Source organism: Idiotropiscis lumnitzeri, chromosome 17 (genome assembly GCF_059441095.1).
Source record: "Idiotropiscis lumnitzeri isolate Australia: NSW breed Sydney's pygmy pipehorse chromosome 17, RoL_Ilum_1.0, whole genome shotgun sequence".
NCBI classification, from domain to species: domain Eukaryota; kingdom Metazoa; phylum Chordata; class Actinopteri; order Syngnathiformes; family Syngnathidae; genus Idiotropiscis; species Idiotropiscis lumnitzeri.
The window spans coordinates 7,371,441-7,386,116 of record NC_142407.1 but is presented as its reverse complement, the minus strand read 5'-3'; the positions used below and the strand labels follow the sequence as shown (position 1 = coordinate 7,386,116).

General features: G+C 40.7%; 1 protein-coding gene across 1 annotated transcript in view; it reads right to left on the bottom strand.

The window, feature by feature from the left end:
* Window positions 1-8,357: 8,357 nt before the first annotated feature.
* Window positions 8,358-14,676, bottom strand: part of spns2 (SPNS lysolipid transporter 2, sphingosine-1-phosphate) — a 53,004-nt gene continuing 46,685 nt past the window's right edge. The window contains exons 12-13 of the mRNA XM_088280058.1: window positions 13,862-13,908; window positions 8,358-11,302 (exon numbers count right to left, since the gene is read on the bottom strand). Coding sequence (XP_088136184.1) covers window positions 13,866-13,908 — 43 coding nt within the window. The 3' untranslated portion in view covers window positions 8,358-11,302; window positions 13,862-13,865. The remainder of the gene's footprint in view (window positions 11,303-13,861; window positions 13,909-14,676) is intronic.

Here is a 14,676-nt window from a genome sequence, read left to right as displayed (position 1 = left end):
TCACCACAGATTATCAGTACGTGTACCTCGTTAAAACTCCGCTGATCTGTATATGCCATTAATTAAATACGTCAATTTAGTTTGCATTCATCATTTCCATATGTATTTCTATACAATCACTGTCATCCTTTTAAAACGGAAGCATATTCTCCCCCCCCACCCGATTTGTTACCAGCTTTTTGTGTCAGCGTCCGCAGGCTGCAAAGCATGCGCAGCATGCTAACACGTGGTGGCATTTTGCCGACTGAACAGATTCGGGAGACCTTTTCTGCACCACATGCTGGCCTCTGCAACATTCTGCACATCACCAAACCTCCCAACTGTGCAGCGAGGCATCCGCCACTTCCAAGCGTTTTTTTTTCTCGCAGTGGACCAAGTCAGAAAAAAAACCACAAATCTAAATACTGTACATATTAATACTACAATAAAGTGTAATTGCACATCCACTCCAGTAGTTGGCAGTAGCGCTCTCCTTGCCCATTGTGCGCAGCGAGTTTTAAATCTACGGTGTAGGTTTAATTTTCAGAATGTGATTTATTCCCCAAGGTGATTTGGGTAAGTGTTTGAATTTTGAATGAGAATGATCTGAAACTGTTATGTTAAGTCATTGTGAATGAATGGAGATTTCTTTTCCATGAGAAATGTGGAATAGTGGAAAAACTGACTTTTTGGAATGTGAAAAATAATAGCCTTACAGAGCATACATTTTTGGAAATTGGTAAAAGTTGATACAAGTGACAAGAGTGTTGAATAACTTTGTGAGAATTGGTGGAGAAATGTGGCTGTAGTTATACATCCAAGAGGTTAAACATTTTTAAGGAGAAAACTGGGCCATAATCAAGGTGCCCATTGTTTCTTGTCCTCGTGAATTCTGCCCAGTGACAAGTGTGGCCAGCCCAACAGGTGACCTAACTAGGAAAAATAATGACCTACATCGCCATGTCTACTGAATCATTTCTTATAGCTGTGAACTCTTATAATGATTGACTAATGATTTGTATAGATTACGTGGTTGTCATGTTGCTGGAATTTTGGATGTTGTTAAAATTGTCTATGAAATGGGTATAGGGAGCGGCAGGCATAGTTAATAGCACTCCTCCTCTCCTCCAATCGGAAAATCGACTGATGAATAATCTTTATTCTTTTTGATAGAAAGTGTCCCTCTTTGAACATTGTCAACATCCCTCGGCTAAAACACTTAACAAATTTCCAGAATGGTTCTTGAGTTTCAACTCACATTTTCCATCCTTTTGGAAACCTAGTTGTCTGCACTAATTATAGCAATGCCGTTGGAAGACAAATGGAATTTATAACAAGCATAGCAGTAAGAGAAAGTCTTGCAGATTTTCCCAGAAATAGCCTACTTAATTTAAGCAGTTGCTTTTTTTATTTGTCACATTTGTTTCTCAAAAAAAAAAAAAAAAATGTTCTAGGGTCACTTTGACACATTTTCCGAACCATTTCAATCAATATTTGAAATTGATGACACCTATTTCACCACTATATATACCACTGTTTGAAAAACAACACTTTACAATAGATCAGTTTGACCTGCAACATGATCTGAGTTATTATCCTTTCAGTCTATCGCGTGGCAGTGTACTGCATCCAAATGAAAACTGTTCCCAATACTTTCACAGGAGGCGCAAAACTCACAAGTCACAATGAAATATCAACCACAACTGCATGTTACTGATGTCATAAGATTGTGGTGACAAGGTCCCGAGAAAAACATCTTTTCAATTTGCACCACTGAATCAGACTTGATGACTTTCACCTCTGTCACAGCATTGGGTGGGAATGCTCATTCTCCTCTTTAATGAAGCTTTTAAATCAATCTAATATTAAAATGGGTTATTTCACCTTGAACCGGAGGCCGTCTGGTACCATTGCTTCAGTTTTTATCGAGTACGCAAAGGATTTAATGATGCTATTGTCACCTGTCGGGGAGTTTTCCAAAGCAGAACTGTCGTCATTTTCATTAGATAGCAAGTGACAAAATGGCCGCCCCCTGAGATGGCTAAAAATGGACGAATGGTACTCACTCAACTCTTCTTCGACAAACACGATATTAATCTGAATGTCGTGTTTCAACTCGTGGGCCTGCATAGAACAAATTATTGGAAAGAAAATTTTTGGGTTGCCTTCCAAATTTAATCTCAAAATGATTTATACCCTCGGCAAACAAAAACAAATTTTATTGTTTTAATTTATTCCAAAAAGTTGATGTGTCTAAAACTTCTCAGACATCTCACACATGTAAAATATAAATATACATTTCTCTCATAAGGCCAAAACCTCATAAGTCACATTTTGCTCAATTTCATATTTTTGGGTCTATATGTGTGTTATTTTTACACATTATTGACCAATCTACAGTGTTGAAAATGGCTTGCTCACTTTCACGACGCAATGCTCATGGTTGTACAAATTTGCAGTTTTTGTGGTGTCCTAAAAAGTAACTATTTTGGAGGTACAAGGTTTCGGCCCCGACGTCAGCGACATAATTATACAGTCGAATAGAATTCTGTAAATTATGCTTGATAATGAAAGTTACCTCGATGCTTTAAATAAGCGAAAAAAAGATTCCGCAAAATAATGCAATCGGGGTTATGAAGAATTTCCACCAATATTCCCTGACATAATATTTTACAACCTTCCGTCATTTTCTGATGTCATTTCCAGCCAGAATTCACATGAACTCCGATTGCGGCCAGTGTATGAATAATTTGGGTCTCCCCACTGTAAATTGAATTCTGTCCAGCAGATGTACTGTGGTTAGTGTGGGATTAAAACCAGTGATTACAATTTCTGTGAAGCTGCATCTAGAATGGCAACTGAGCCTGGGAACTGCTTTACACTCCGTTCACACTTGTATTTTTCTTTTGTTATTTTACGGCTTTCTGTCATTTCAAATGACATTTATTCTTCCTTGGACTCACATGGCACTCAGAAATGCAAAAGTTGACTCCCGAAAGCACACATGGTTAACCTTCGACAGTCAAATGACTTCTTATATTCAATCTGACATGAACGCAAGTATTTTATAATTTGGTTTGGTATCAAACCCACTTGAGCATATAGTTCCCATACTCCTATCATGCCTTTATTATGATATCCCTCCTGCCGTATTTTCATTCTCAATGTCATGTTCCTTAAATGTAATTGAGAGTAAAACAGCGACTGGAATGTGTTGCTCATGAATGACGTGTGAGCTCATATGTTGAGGTTTCCCTGTACAAATAAATCTCATTTCGACGAATTCTGTAAGTGAAAAGATTGACTATAAGCATTTTCTGGTATAAAAAGTGCCATTTAAAAAATGTTTGACTGATTTATTAAAGCCACGAGATTGAATGCAGCATTTAAAGAACATTCATACTTGTGTGTGTCCTGTATGACTTGTTCATCTGCTTCCATTCATGCAAAGCCGTTACCATTCATGACCTCGGCCCGCACGCACAAGTCATTCACAAAGCTTCTTCCCTTGCCTCCGTCTCACGTGCGAGATACACGAAGGCAGACGCTGCCATGCAATGCGGCCACGGGCACATGTATAAATAGCTTCCGGTTGTTTTTTTTTCTGAATCACTGAACACTGTGGAGGAAACATTAGTTCTAAATATGGAAGCACGAGAGCTAAAGATGGCAACCAAAGTCAGCCGACATCATTCGCCGTTTGCCAAGTCAAGCGAAAGCGGCTCATGTTTAATTCAGAAAACGAGGCAATTCGTCGCCTGCGACGTTGAACCCGCTGCGGCTTAGAACAAGCGAAGTTACAGCAACGGCACTATTCCCTTGTCAATTGACATGACATCCTTGTTGGTATGCATGCAAATCAAACGAGTCCCTCACTGGCACAGTATGAAATGAAGGTCCCTGCTGATGGGCATGGTGAGATCTCCGTGGTCTTCCCAACAATCTTGAGGGCGGGTAAGGACTGAAGTCGGGAGGCCTAACTATCACTTGCCATCCTTGTCTTCGTGAATCGTCGCCTTTGTGCCCTTAACGACGTTGCTCAACCCAGCATGAAGCCCAGCTCTTATCCCACATGAGCTGACAGCAACGAGGAGGAGGACATCTCCTGTCTCCTCGGGAACATGTGTCAGCTCCTTTAATGGCGGTATAACGTATGCGGAGCTTTGGATCAACGCACACGCTGACAGCTTGAAGGATACTTGGCTCCTCAGACCCGATGGATCCCACAAGGGATTTTAGAAGTGTTGATTTACAATCAAAGAAAATACAAAGGCTTGGAGGTCAATTAACTCAATAATAAAATGTGCTGATTTGTGGAATTGGTGGAGAAATAATTTTCACAGCCCAAACATTTCAGTTTAAAAAATAATTTCGATTATTTTAAGCAAGGAGAACAAAAATGGAAAAGTTTTCATGATTATATTTATTTTTTTTAATACATTTATTTTTGTTTCATGTTCTGTCTTGTTTTCATGTGGTTTAGTGTCTTATTCAGGTCTTCCTTGTTGTCTTGTCACTTTGTATTTAGTTTCTTGTTTCCATTCAGTCTAGGTTGGATCATCGCTTCTAGTGGTGTCCCTGTCATTTTCCCATCGATAAATTGATTCCCAGTTTTTGTTTGCTACTTTGTGTGTTTTTTTTTGGGTGTGGCTTATCGATTCTGTGCTTTTGAATAAACGTGTCTTGTTTAGAAATATAGATAGAAAACGCTTCTAGCACCTATTATTATTTATTTGATGTCCCGGAGGGAGACACATCAAATACCATTGGCGCATATTCACGTAAAATAACAAACAAAACTTGCACACGAGTCCCGAAGAAGCATGTCATGAGTATTCACCCTATTTTTATTATTCGCTTTCAGGCCTGAGACGGATGGGTGCGGAATAAGAACGGTGAGACATTCACAGTGCAAGTGTGACTGCCGCGAGTAGATGATTTAGAAATATCTGACACGTTCTCGTGTCAGGTTTTTTTTTTTTTTTTTGACTCAAAGCAAAAGGGTGACAAAATATTTGATCATTCGTTAATCCACTTACCACTATGAAACAGTTTGAAAAGATTGGCATATAATAATTCTGAGGATTAAGGACTCTTTGAAGCCCAGATAATATTATGATGCTAGGAAATTGTTCTGGATGCTAATGGGGACTTAAGGTACCGCAAATAAATGTGGAAAGTTCATGCTGAAAGCTGACGTGGCTCTTCATGAGCTCCTTAACTGTCCGACAACAGGCTCTAGAGCACGGGTGGGCAAACTTTTTGATTGGCGGGCCACAATGGGTTCTAAAATTTGACAGAGGGGCCGGACCAGGAGCAGATGGATGGAGTGTTTTGGTAACCTCACCTCATCTGAGAAAGAAAAATCATTTAATTGTACATGAAAATGAATAAAAGTGTCTTTGACACACCACAGTATTTAGAAAATAAAACATTAACAAGGTTTATTTACCTATTTTTTTCAAGTTCCCTCGGGCCGGATTAAAACGTTTAACGGGCCACATGTGGCCCCCGGGCCGTAGTTTGCCCACGCCTGCTCTCGAGAGTTAATAGTAATGACGGTTTTTAGCAAGGGTTGGGCCAAACAATGCTGCCTTTGAACCCTAAACAAGCAGAAGCTGCACATTGCTCGGCGGGGACGTTACCGCCTCAACTTTGCCCGCGCGCGTTTCACTAAATTGTCCTCTGTGAGTTCAAGTGGTGATGTGTAAATGGAAATTCCACCGCTCCCGAGAATGGCTCCGCTTTTCCTGTCTACGCCCCAGTGTTTCCTGCCCGCGTTTGAGATCCGAGCGCCTGACTTTGGGGTACATATTTGCCTGCCTGTGGGAAAGGGCGTGCGTTTGTGCGGGTCATCCACCAACCAAACGCTGATTCTCCACTTTGAGCTTCCTGTGGCTGCTATGTAATCTTCCCCCTTTTTCAAGCCGACACATTTCAAATGCAGCGCTGTCTAATGAAAGGCTCCAAAACCATAATCCCCGTCTTCCTTTGTCACTAATACAGCATATACTTACTCCGAGTTCTCCCAGCCCTGTCATAGACGTATCCATTAGTGCGATTTGCATTTATGTTAATTTCCTCCGTCCTCTGTAATGAACATCAACACAAAGAGCGCCTTGAGTTGCACTTGCTCACACCCCGCAAAGGTAAATATTGTGTTTCTTCTTTTTTTACGCCGCGCCCAAGAGCCTGATTGGTGAGCCTGTGATGTGTCAGTTCATCCGTACGCCACTCAGGAGACTCTCAAGATTATTTTACAAACCAGGCCTCACTGAGCCCCGCCTCACTGCACCTGAACAATATACTAGTTCATTCCTGAATTGAAGCACTGTGCCGCTGCAATTCGAATTAAGGCTTTGTGAGTGGACAAAGATGTGGATAGGAGAGAAAAAAAAAATGCATCATCTGTACATTCATGATCAGACATTTTTGAGTAATTTTTTTATTAACTGAGTTCCTTGCTTCCAACCTTCCCAAAATTCAAATAATATAAGAATTCACACATTTACAATACATACCGAAACTGTTTCACGCACATTTTGCTGCCTTCCTTATGCAATGTGTCCTGTCCGTATTTTCTACTTTTAACCACTTTGAGATTTGTTTGTAATAATGTGTTAAAAAACAAAATGTACCGTGCTGTAAATAGTATCCATCCATTATCCGCGCCACTTCTTCTCACCAGGGTGATCAGTGACATGCGTTGATGTTCAAGGTTGGTGAGGCTCTGATTTCATGACAGTCAAATTCACAAACGATGTTTATATTTTTTAATACTAGATTGGCAACAATTTATCGGTCTCTTTTTGCCGTTCTTTACACAAAAATAATATTTATAAATAACGATAGTCTATGGAGCTGCAGGCATGAAATAGCAAAAAAAAAATAAAATAAATAATAATAATAATTTGTGCACATGCTGTAACTATCTTGTAGGCTGACTACTATTTCATGCAACTATTACTAAGTAATAAGAAGTAAGAACGTGCACAAGAAGTATTTGATCGGGCGCATGAAGTATAGTTACAGCGTGACGAAGTAGCCGTGGCTCCGTCAATTAAATAACAAAATCGAACTCTCCTTCTTTCATGATCGTATTTTAATTTTGTCTGGGGCTCCTTACCAGTCCCACAGTCGTTTTAAAAAACGTGCGACACTCTGGCATGCACCAAGTTTAGCTTGTACGCGTAACAATGTGTCAGCATAGCTTCAGGCACTTTTTCTTACATTTTACCTTGCGTAGCTAATTAGGAGAACTAGAGGCAGCCGAGTTGATCATGTTAATCAGAACCAGCTGGGGCTGTGTCTTCAAAAACCCACTGCCACCATTGCTCTGATTTCCAGCTCCATAGTGGCTGCTTTCATGCTCTCCTCATAGTAGCTTTGCTTTAATTTGGAAAATAAGTTCAAAGCACTCAAACGACCGGGGAAGGTGAATCTATTTGAAATCAACTGCACAGTAACTCTGCTGAAGACGCAAAGGCATAGTTTACCAATCTGTTCTGGGTTACCCTCGGGACACTCGTGTTAACATCTATCAATTCACCGGTCAGATGTTTTTTTTCTTTTCTTAACAGGATCTTGAAATGCACCTTGACTGCGAGTGATTTTGTTCTTCCACATTATTATATTGAATTTTTTTTTTTTTTGGTCATCAATTATAGCAAATTGCTTATAAATATAATTTACAGGTGTAGAGACCAGGCGTGGGCAAACTATGGCCCGGGGGCCACATGCGGCCCATTACACGTTTTAATCCGGCCCGTCAAACTTGGAAACAAATTAAATGAATAAACCTTGTTAATGTTTTTCTAAATACTGTGGTGTGTCAAAGACCGATATTTTGTTGTAATCCTTTTGTTCCTTTTCATTTAAAATGAAATGGGTTTTTTTTTCTCCGATGAGGTGAGGTTACCAAAACACTCCATCCATCTACTCCTGGCCCGGCCCCTCTGTCAAATTTTAGAACCCATATGTGGCCCACCAATCAAAAAGATTGCCCACCCCTGGTATAGACGGTGTAATTATAAATATCTATTTGTACATTATACTACTTGGAAAAATATTTACAATCTATCTTTTGAAACTTATTTCTGGTGTCCTGTGAAATTATTCCCACTCCGTGGCTCCATAGTCGATCCTTTTCTGTATGCAAGTAGTCAGTCTTCCGAGTCCAGACATCGTCGCTATTTGAGAAAAGCAGGCACGAAAAGTCATTCTGTCTGAAAAGAGCGGGTCTCTTGTCGTGATGACTTGGATCAAACCTTTTGGGCCGGGCATTGAGCTTCCTTTATTTATTACCTCCTGCATTGATCGAAAGTCTTTGTTGTGCATATATTCGTCCACATGCGGCATAAATCCATACACAGACAAAATTTAAGGTGATTAAATACTGTAGGTTTATTTGAATTACAGATGTGTACATTTTGTTTCAACCCATGCCACGGGCATCACAGTTCAGTTCTAGAATAATATCAGTTCACACTTCTTTCGGGTCAGCCTGCCTAAAAATAAAAATAACCTCTTGTTTTCTGCATCAGAAATAGACCAGGTTTCTTTATTTACATTCTTCTTGTATGACAAGAAATAGTGCATTCTCCAACACACCACCTCAGTGATGATTGACATAGACTTACTAGATACAACAGATACTTAAGGATTGGTGCTAAAGGAACTAAATTTGGCAAATCAATTCATGACACACTTGTTGACGGGATGCCTTGATGTGAGCATGAAATGACCTCTGGGAGAGAGGCGGGGACATGGATGCTACGCTATTGTTAAAAGAAATCCCTGAACATTAATGTGCAAAATGGTTCAACCAAGATGTCTAAAACAAAAAAACAAAACAAAAAAAAAAACATACAAAATGAATTCATCAATTTGCTGTTCCTTCTGTGTGTAAAATGCATGAGATAAGTTTAGCTTTCGTGAAACAAAATGTTATCGTGATTTCATTCAGATACAAAAGGAAGAACAAGCAGGCGTCTCAAAAAAACCACTGAGATGGGAAAAAAAAAGTAATTTACACAAACCTAACAATTCCCTTTATAGATTATTCATCATTATGGTAAACAAATAAATACATTGCATCCAAGCCATCACTTTACAATATATTACGATTGCTGCTTTTTTCATACACAAATATATATATATATATATATATATATATATATATATATATATATATATATATATATATATATATATATATAAATCTAATATATTTTATTAAAACATTTGGTAATATTCCAAAAAATCCGGAAGGTAAGAAGCTTAGTTTATTAAGAGGATGCATGTATATAAATGCATCAGGTTGGACACAATCACATTCAGTGAGCTCCACAGAGAGAAGCTAAAGCTAATCATCCGCCACCAAGGACGCAGCCTCCACACACACGACCCGTTCGTCATGCTCTCACATCCGTTCTGCGAGGACTCCCGCAACGACGTCGCTTTTATTTCTCCACCAAGGTCAACTCATCCTCATTATGCCCGTTTCCTTGCAAGCCTGAAAAGTGCTTTTTTTTTTTTTTTTCCGCCCCCACTCCCTTGCATGCACCTGTTTCAGAACATGGGCTCTCATTAGTGGCTTTAAGGTTTCAATAAAATTGCATCCACCAGTTGCTGTAAAAAAAATGATCTTTTGAGCTGCCTTATTTTGAAGATGTCACACTCAGACTAACCTTTCATTTTTCTCATGAGTGAAGTAAAAAGGGAAAAAAAAGAGGCGAGGTGGGTTTGCATTACTTTTGTTCAGCTACATGCACTCAGTGCGGTGTAACTGCATCTTTTAAACTATTTTTTCCACTTTAATACACTCTCGGACAAAGAGGTGATGGGGTAGTGATCCTCGCTTATCTGTTGGAACATTTCCTTTTCCTGTCTGCGATTTAGATTTCCTTCTGCAATAAACTAATGGCTGCAACTGCAGCTCATGTCAAAGGTTCTTTTCTTGGTCAAGGCATGAGATAACTAAAATCCAGACAGGGGGTAGATGTTATTCTATCCAATGTGGGCTGAGCTGAACTCTTTAAAAAGAGTCCCTGTGAGGGTTTTTTTGTCCAGAAATTCTAAACCAAACATCAGAGAGTGAGAAAGCCAGCTCACTGATAAGGCAGCGTGGACAAAAAGCTTCGACAAAAAAAAAAAAAAAAAAAAAGTATTGCTTCCCGTGTACATCAAAACAACCCTTTATACATCCCAAAAATCACAAATAATAATATGTCATTTCATTTTTTGAGGAGGGAGGGCATACATACTATAAATTATAAAATATATAATCCAGTGTTTTTTTTTTTCCTAACCACCCAGATTGTATCATGTTGGTTCCTCTGAAACAATCCCAGGCAGTAACCTCCAACTTTTAAAACAGACCTCACATAGAAAAACATCAATATAAAGATTGCGAAAAAAAATAATTAGCAGAAACTTTCTCCCATTCCGTTCATCTTTTCTGGCACACACTGATTTAAGTGCTCTAAGCTAAAAAGGATACGCATATCTGAGGCTCGTCGGAAACAGCTGGTTTGCTCCACGGACAGGAGCGCGTTAAGGCTGATTCACTGACCCATGCACAGTAACACTTTTTTTTTTTTTTTTTTGGGCGCTCAGATGAAGACTATGTTTACATACACGGCACAGCCTCGCTTGCAATGCAGGTCTACGCGTCTTTGCATTTGTCCCAGGACGATGTGAACGGATGAGCACTTGCGGGTTATACCGCGGCATTTTTAAAGTTTTGCAGCTTTGGTCTGTTTTACAGGCTTGAGATGGAACATGACTGAATGGAAGGGCAGGGGCTACAGTTTGTGTTATCTTTCCGTTTGAGAGACTGAATCGTGCATGTAAACATAGTCAGTGGTGATGTCATGAGGGTGGTCAGTGCAAAGTCTGAAGGAATGTAATGACACTATGGCACTTGGTGCAGATTGACAGCCAACTGACGGAGAAGCAGACAGACAGACAGACAGGGCAGGTTCATGGTCAGCATTCAGTAGTATGGCATCAGGAGGTGGCCCCCCTCCCTCTCCACGTGAAAGTTTAGCGGATCCTCACAGACAGAGGTGAGGAGGACACCAGCTGTCAGGTTGGCAGTCTTTGGCACGCCGCTGTGCACCTTCTCACCAGCTTGTGATTTCAGAGGCGTCTCCAAGGAGGGGCAAGACGCTCCCTCGTGCTCAAGTAAGAGGCATTTCCATGGGCGCGTTAAGACGAAGAGCAGCAAAGGAGGAGGCGGGTGTGGCTTGGAAATCAGCTGCTTTTTGAAATTGATCTCCACTTTGTCATCCCGGCTGCTGCTTCGTCGCTGGGTTGTCACCTGAAAGGATGAGAGGAGACGGATTGCGTGGTTAGTGCGTGTCCTCACCATGGGTATGTAATTAATGTTGAGGTCCAAAAAGCTCTTAGGCCATCTGTTAGGACCTTCATGACACCGCTAACACCAGTCTGTGACCTAAATATTTTCCCTGCATCCATATCAACACAACCCGCCCCCACCGCTCACAAACAAGTAACAACAATCCCAAACCGTGAACACACACACACTGGCAATTGCTGACATAAAATGTACTTTAAATCTAAATAACAATAATAAAGTACATGCTAAGTAGTAAAATGCTCCTTCAAAATTAGCAGCATATTCCCCTTCATCCACTTTATTGGCCATTTCCCACCAGACGGACTTTTTTTTGTGTGTATTTAAAGAGCACTTAATCTTAAAAAATAAAAAAGAAAAACAAGTTGGTCTCAGGCTCAGCTCATTGAAACTCTCTTCCATCCACTGAATACACAAACATAACTGAATACACGAGAGAAAGGGGAGCCAACAACATTGTCTTTTTCAAGGTGCCATTGCTGTGATGTGATCAGAATGGATGAGAAGAAAGGTGGCGTGGCCTCCTGTCGATTCTGGTCTGTCATTGGTGGCCTGCATGCTCCCATACACAAACTACAACTGCTGATACAATGGGATTTGTGCCCGGGAGCTTGGCACAGCTCCATTCTTGCACATACCATATTAACCGCAGAAATGGGACATTTTGGCAGTTTGTTACCGTAATTAACCCGAGTTTGGGCTAGACTGTTGAAGTTCCCCAAAATCTTAACTTGATCAAGATATTACGGCCTATCTAATGCTGCGTTGTTTTCCTAACCCACACACTGGGTGGAAGAGTGGATTACTTTTACTCAAGGTTGGGATAATTTGAATGACTGCTGATTTACAGCTGTATAAAAAGTTAGCATGTTGGGATACTTTCATTTGAATAAAAAAAAAGAAAGAAAATTAAGGAATTTTTCTTTTCTTTGCGATGCATCGCCGAGGTAATCGGATCGAGACTCGATATCGGCAGACACTTAAAAACAAATGACTCGGACTCTGAATAGTGTGCAAAAGCATGGCATGGTGTAATCTCTAAAATGGTTAATTATGTTCAACTAGAGCTAAACTGGCAACCTGGGAACCCGTTTGTTGGCAGCTTGAACTCATCAGTGTGTGTAGTTTTTAAGTGCCGGATTAAATCCTCAACCCGAGGGTAGTGGTTTTGACCATTTTCAACCCAGTGCTTGGTTATCTATTTGAGTTCGGAATAAAAGAATTTAAATGAAAACTTAAATAAATTACTATTGCAAAATATACTCCTTGAAATGATCATTTGGACTCTAAAATGTCATCAAATAATTACAATTCCACAGTGGCTATAAATGGATCCGATGATTCCATCATCGGATGGCAGGTTGGCCTGCCCCCTCACAGCTTTACTCTTCCTGAGCTAATGGGAGCTGGCGAGGGAATAAAGGCCCAGTAAAGTTGATTGAGTGGTTTGGGACTGGCAGGATGCAGATCATGCTTAAAACAGTTCCTGGCTTCACACTTGCTCACGAGTGGCAGTGTCTGCTAAAGGAGGTCAAATATTTCATCAGTGGCACCGTCCGTGTGTGACGCACGGTGTCTTCCTCTCTTCTGCTGACTTGCGTTCCAGAGAGTTTCTACTCAATGAAATGTGCGAAAGCCTGCAGCTGTATCAACATTTCACTTTGGACAGCAGCTCACCGAATGCGAGTTGTGTTTCAAGTTGTGATTCCCTTTGCGTGGTCCCTAAAGAAATGAACGTGAATTTCTGATGTCAGATCTCACGCTAACCCGCTTAACAGCCACGAGCAGTGTAGAGGCCGAGTCCACCCAACAAGAATATTAATTGGCTCTCAGCCTATTTCAGTATTAGCCGAGGATTTGTCCATCATAGTTGAATAGTTTGGAACTTTTGTATGAACACGATAACCTTTAAAATTCCAAGTCCAAAAATATTTTTTGTCATAATCAGTGAGTCAAGAGTTTATTCTTGTTACGCAGTACTACATTTGCTCCTCATTGTTCTACGGTGTAGGCTTGGCTGCTGCATTGCCCCGAGGTTAATAATTAGAGCCCTTGGGCAACATATGTGCATATCTGATAAAAAAAAAAAGGGCCGGAACTGAGGAAGGCTGCTAGCGTGGCTCCTGATAAGATGTTAGGCAGTGGGTCAAATAAACCACGCCAAGAATGTTAGACACTCTTGTCAGCAACAATGCTCCTGTAAGCAATCAGTCGTGTGTATTATCAGTTTGGATAACCTCTCGACAAAGCTGCTTGATGCCAGACACACTTTGGTGTTCATCTAGCCATCCAATTTTGAGACTGCTTATCCTTTTCCGGGTTTCGTGTTGCTGGAGCCTCACCCAGCTGAAGACAATGCCGTGAAACCGTGGCCAGTCAATCAAAGGCGAGATAGAAACAACCATTCAGACTCACACAATGTGAATTGCATTTATGCTGCTTGTATGCAAATGAGCAAAAATACTATCAGTGTGTGTTGAATTTTAAAAAAACAAAAATTACCTCGTCACACCTTGACTGAAGTGGAGGGCCGAGAGAGCTGGCTCAGCCTGATGAGAGAAAGAAGACATTTAAGATGTTAGATGCCAGATAACGAACGGGTTTTTTCTTGCACCAACTCATGAAGTACGCATTGTTTTAAAACCTTTTGGGCCACTATAGTTCTTTCTTTTAGAGATGCATAAATGAGTCAAGTTCCATGAGCAAGGAGTGAATCACACATCATTATGAGCGAGAACGACTGCTGTAGTTTTTCTGGTACGGTGATTCTTGGTTCATGACAACTCTGACATTTGTCATTTAAAATGGCCACTTGTAAATTTGCTTTTTTCTGTTTTATGGCTTGTAAGAGGGTGTCACAATCACAATTGGACGACTGGTTAGCACGTTTGCCTCACAGTTCACAGGTGCACGGTTCAATTCCGGCTCCGGCCTTCCTGTGTGGCGTTTGCATATTCTCCCCGTGCCTGCGTGGGTTTTCTCCGGGTACTCTGGTTTCCTCCCACATTCCAAAGACATTCATGGTAGGTGAATTGAACACTCTAAATTGGCCCTAGGTGTGAGTGTGAGCGGGAGTGGTTTTGTGCTGTACCCCGCCTACTGCCCGACGACAGCTGGGGTAGGCGCGGCCGCGAGCCTTGTGAGAAAAACCGGCTCAGACAACGGCTTGACACTAATAAGTGTTATTCGTGAGAATATTTCCCCCCCTTATCAGTAAACCGTTTAAGATGCTGAAGCCTCACACTTTTTTTAGAACACCACAGTAGATCACTAAATTAGAAACATTTGTGACGCCTCTGCAATCACAATGACACATC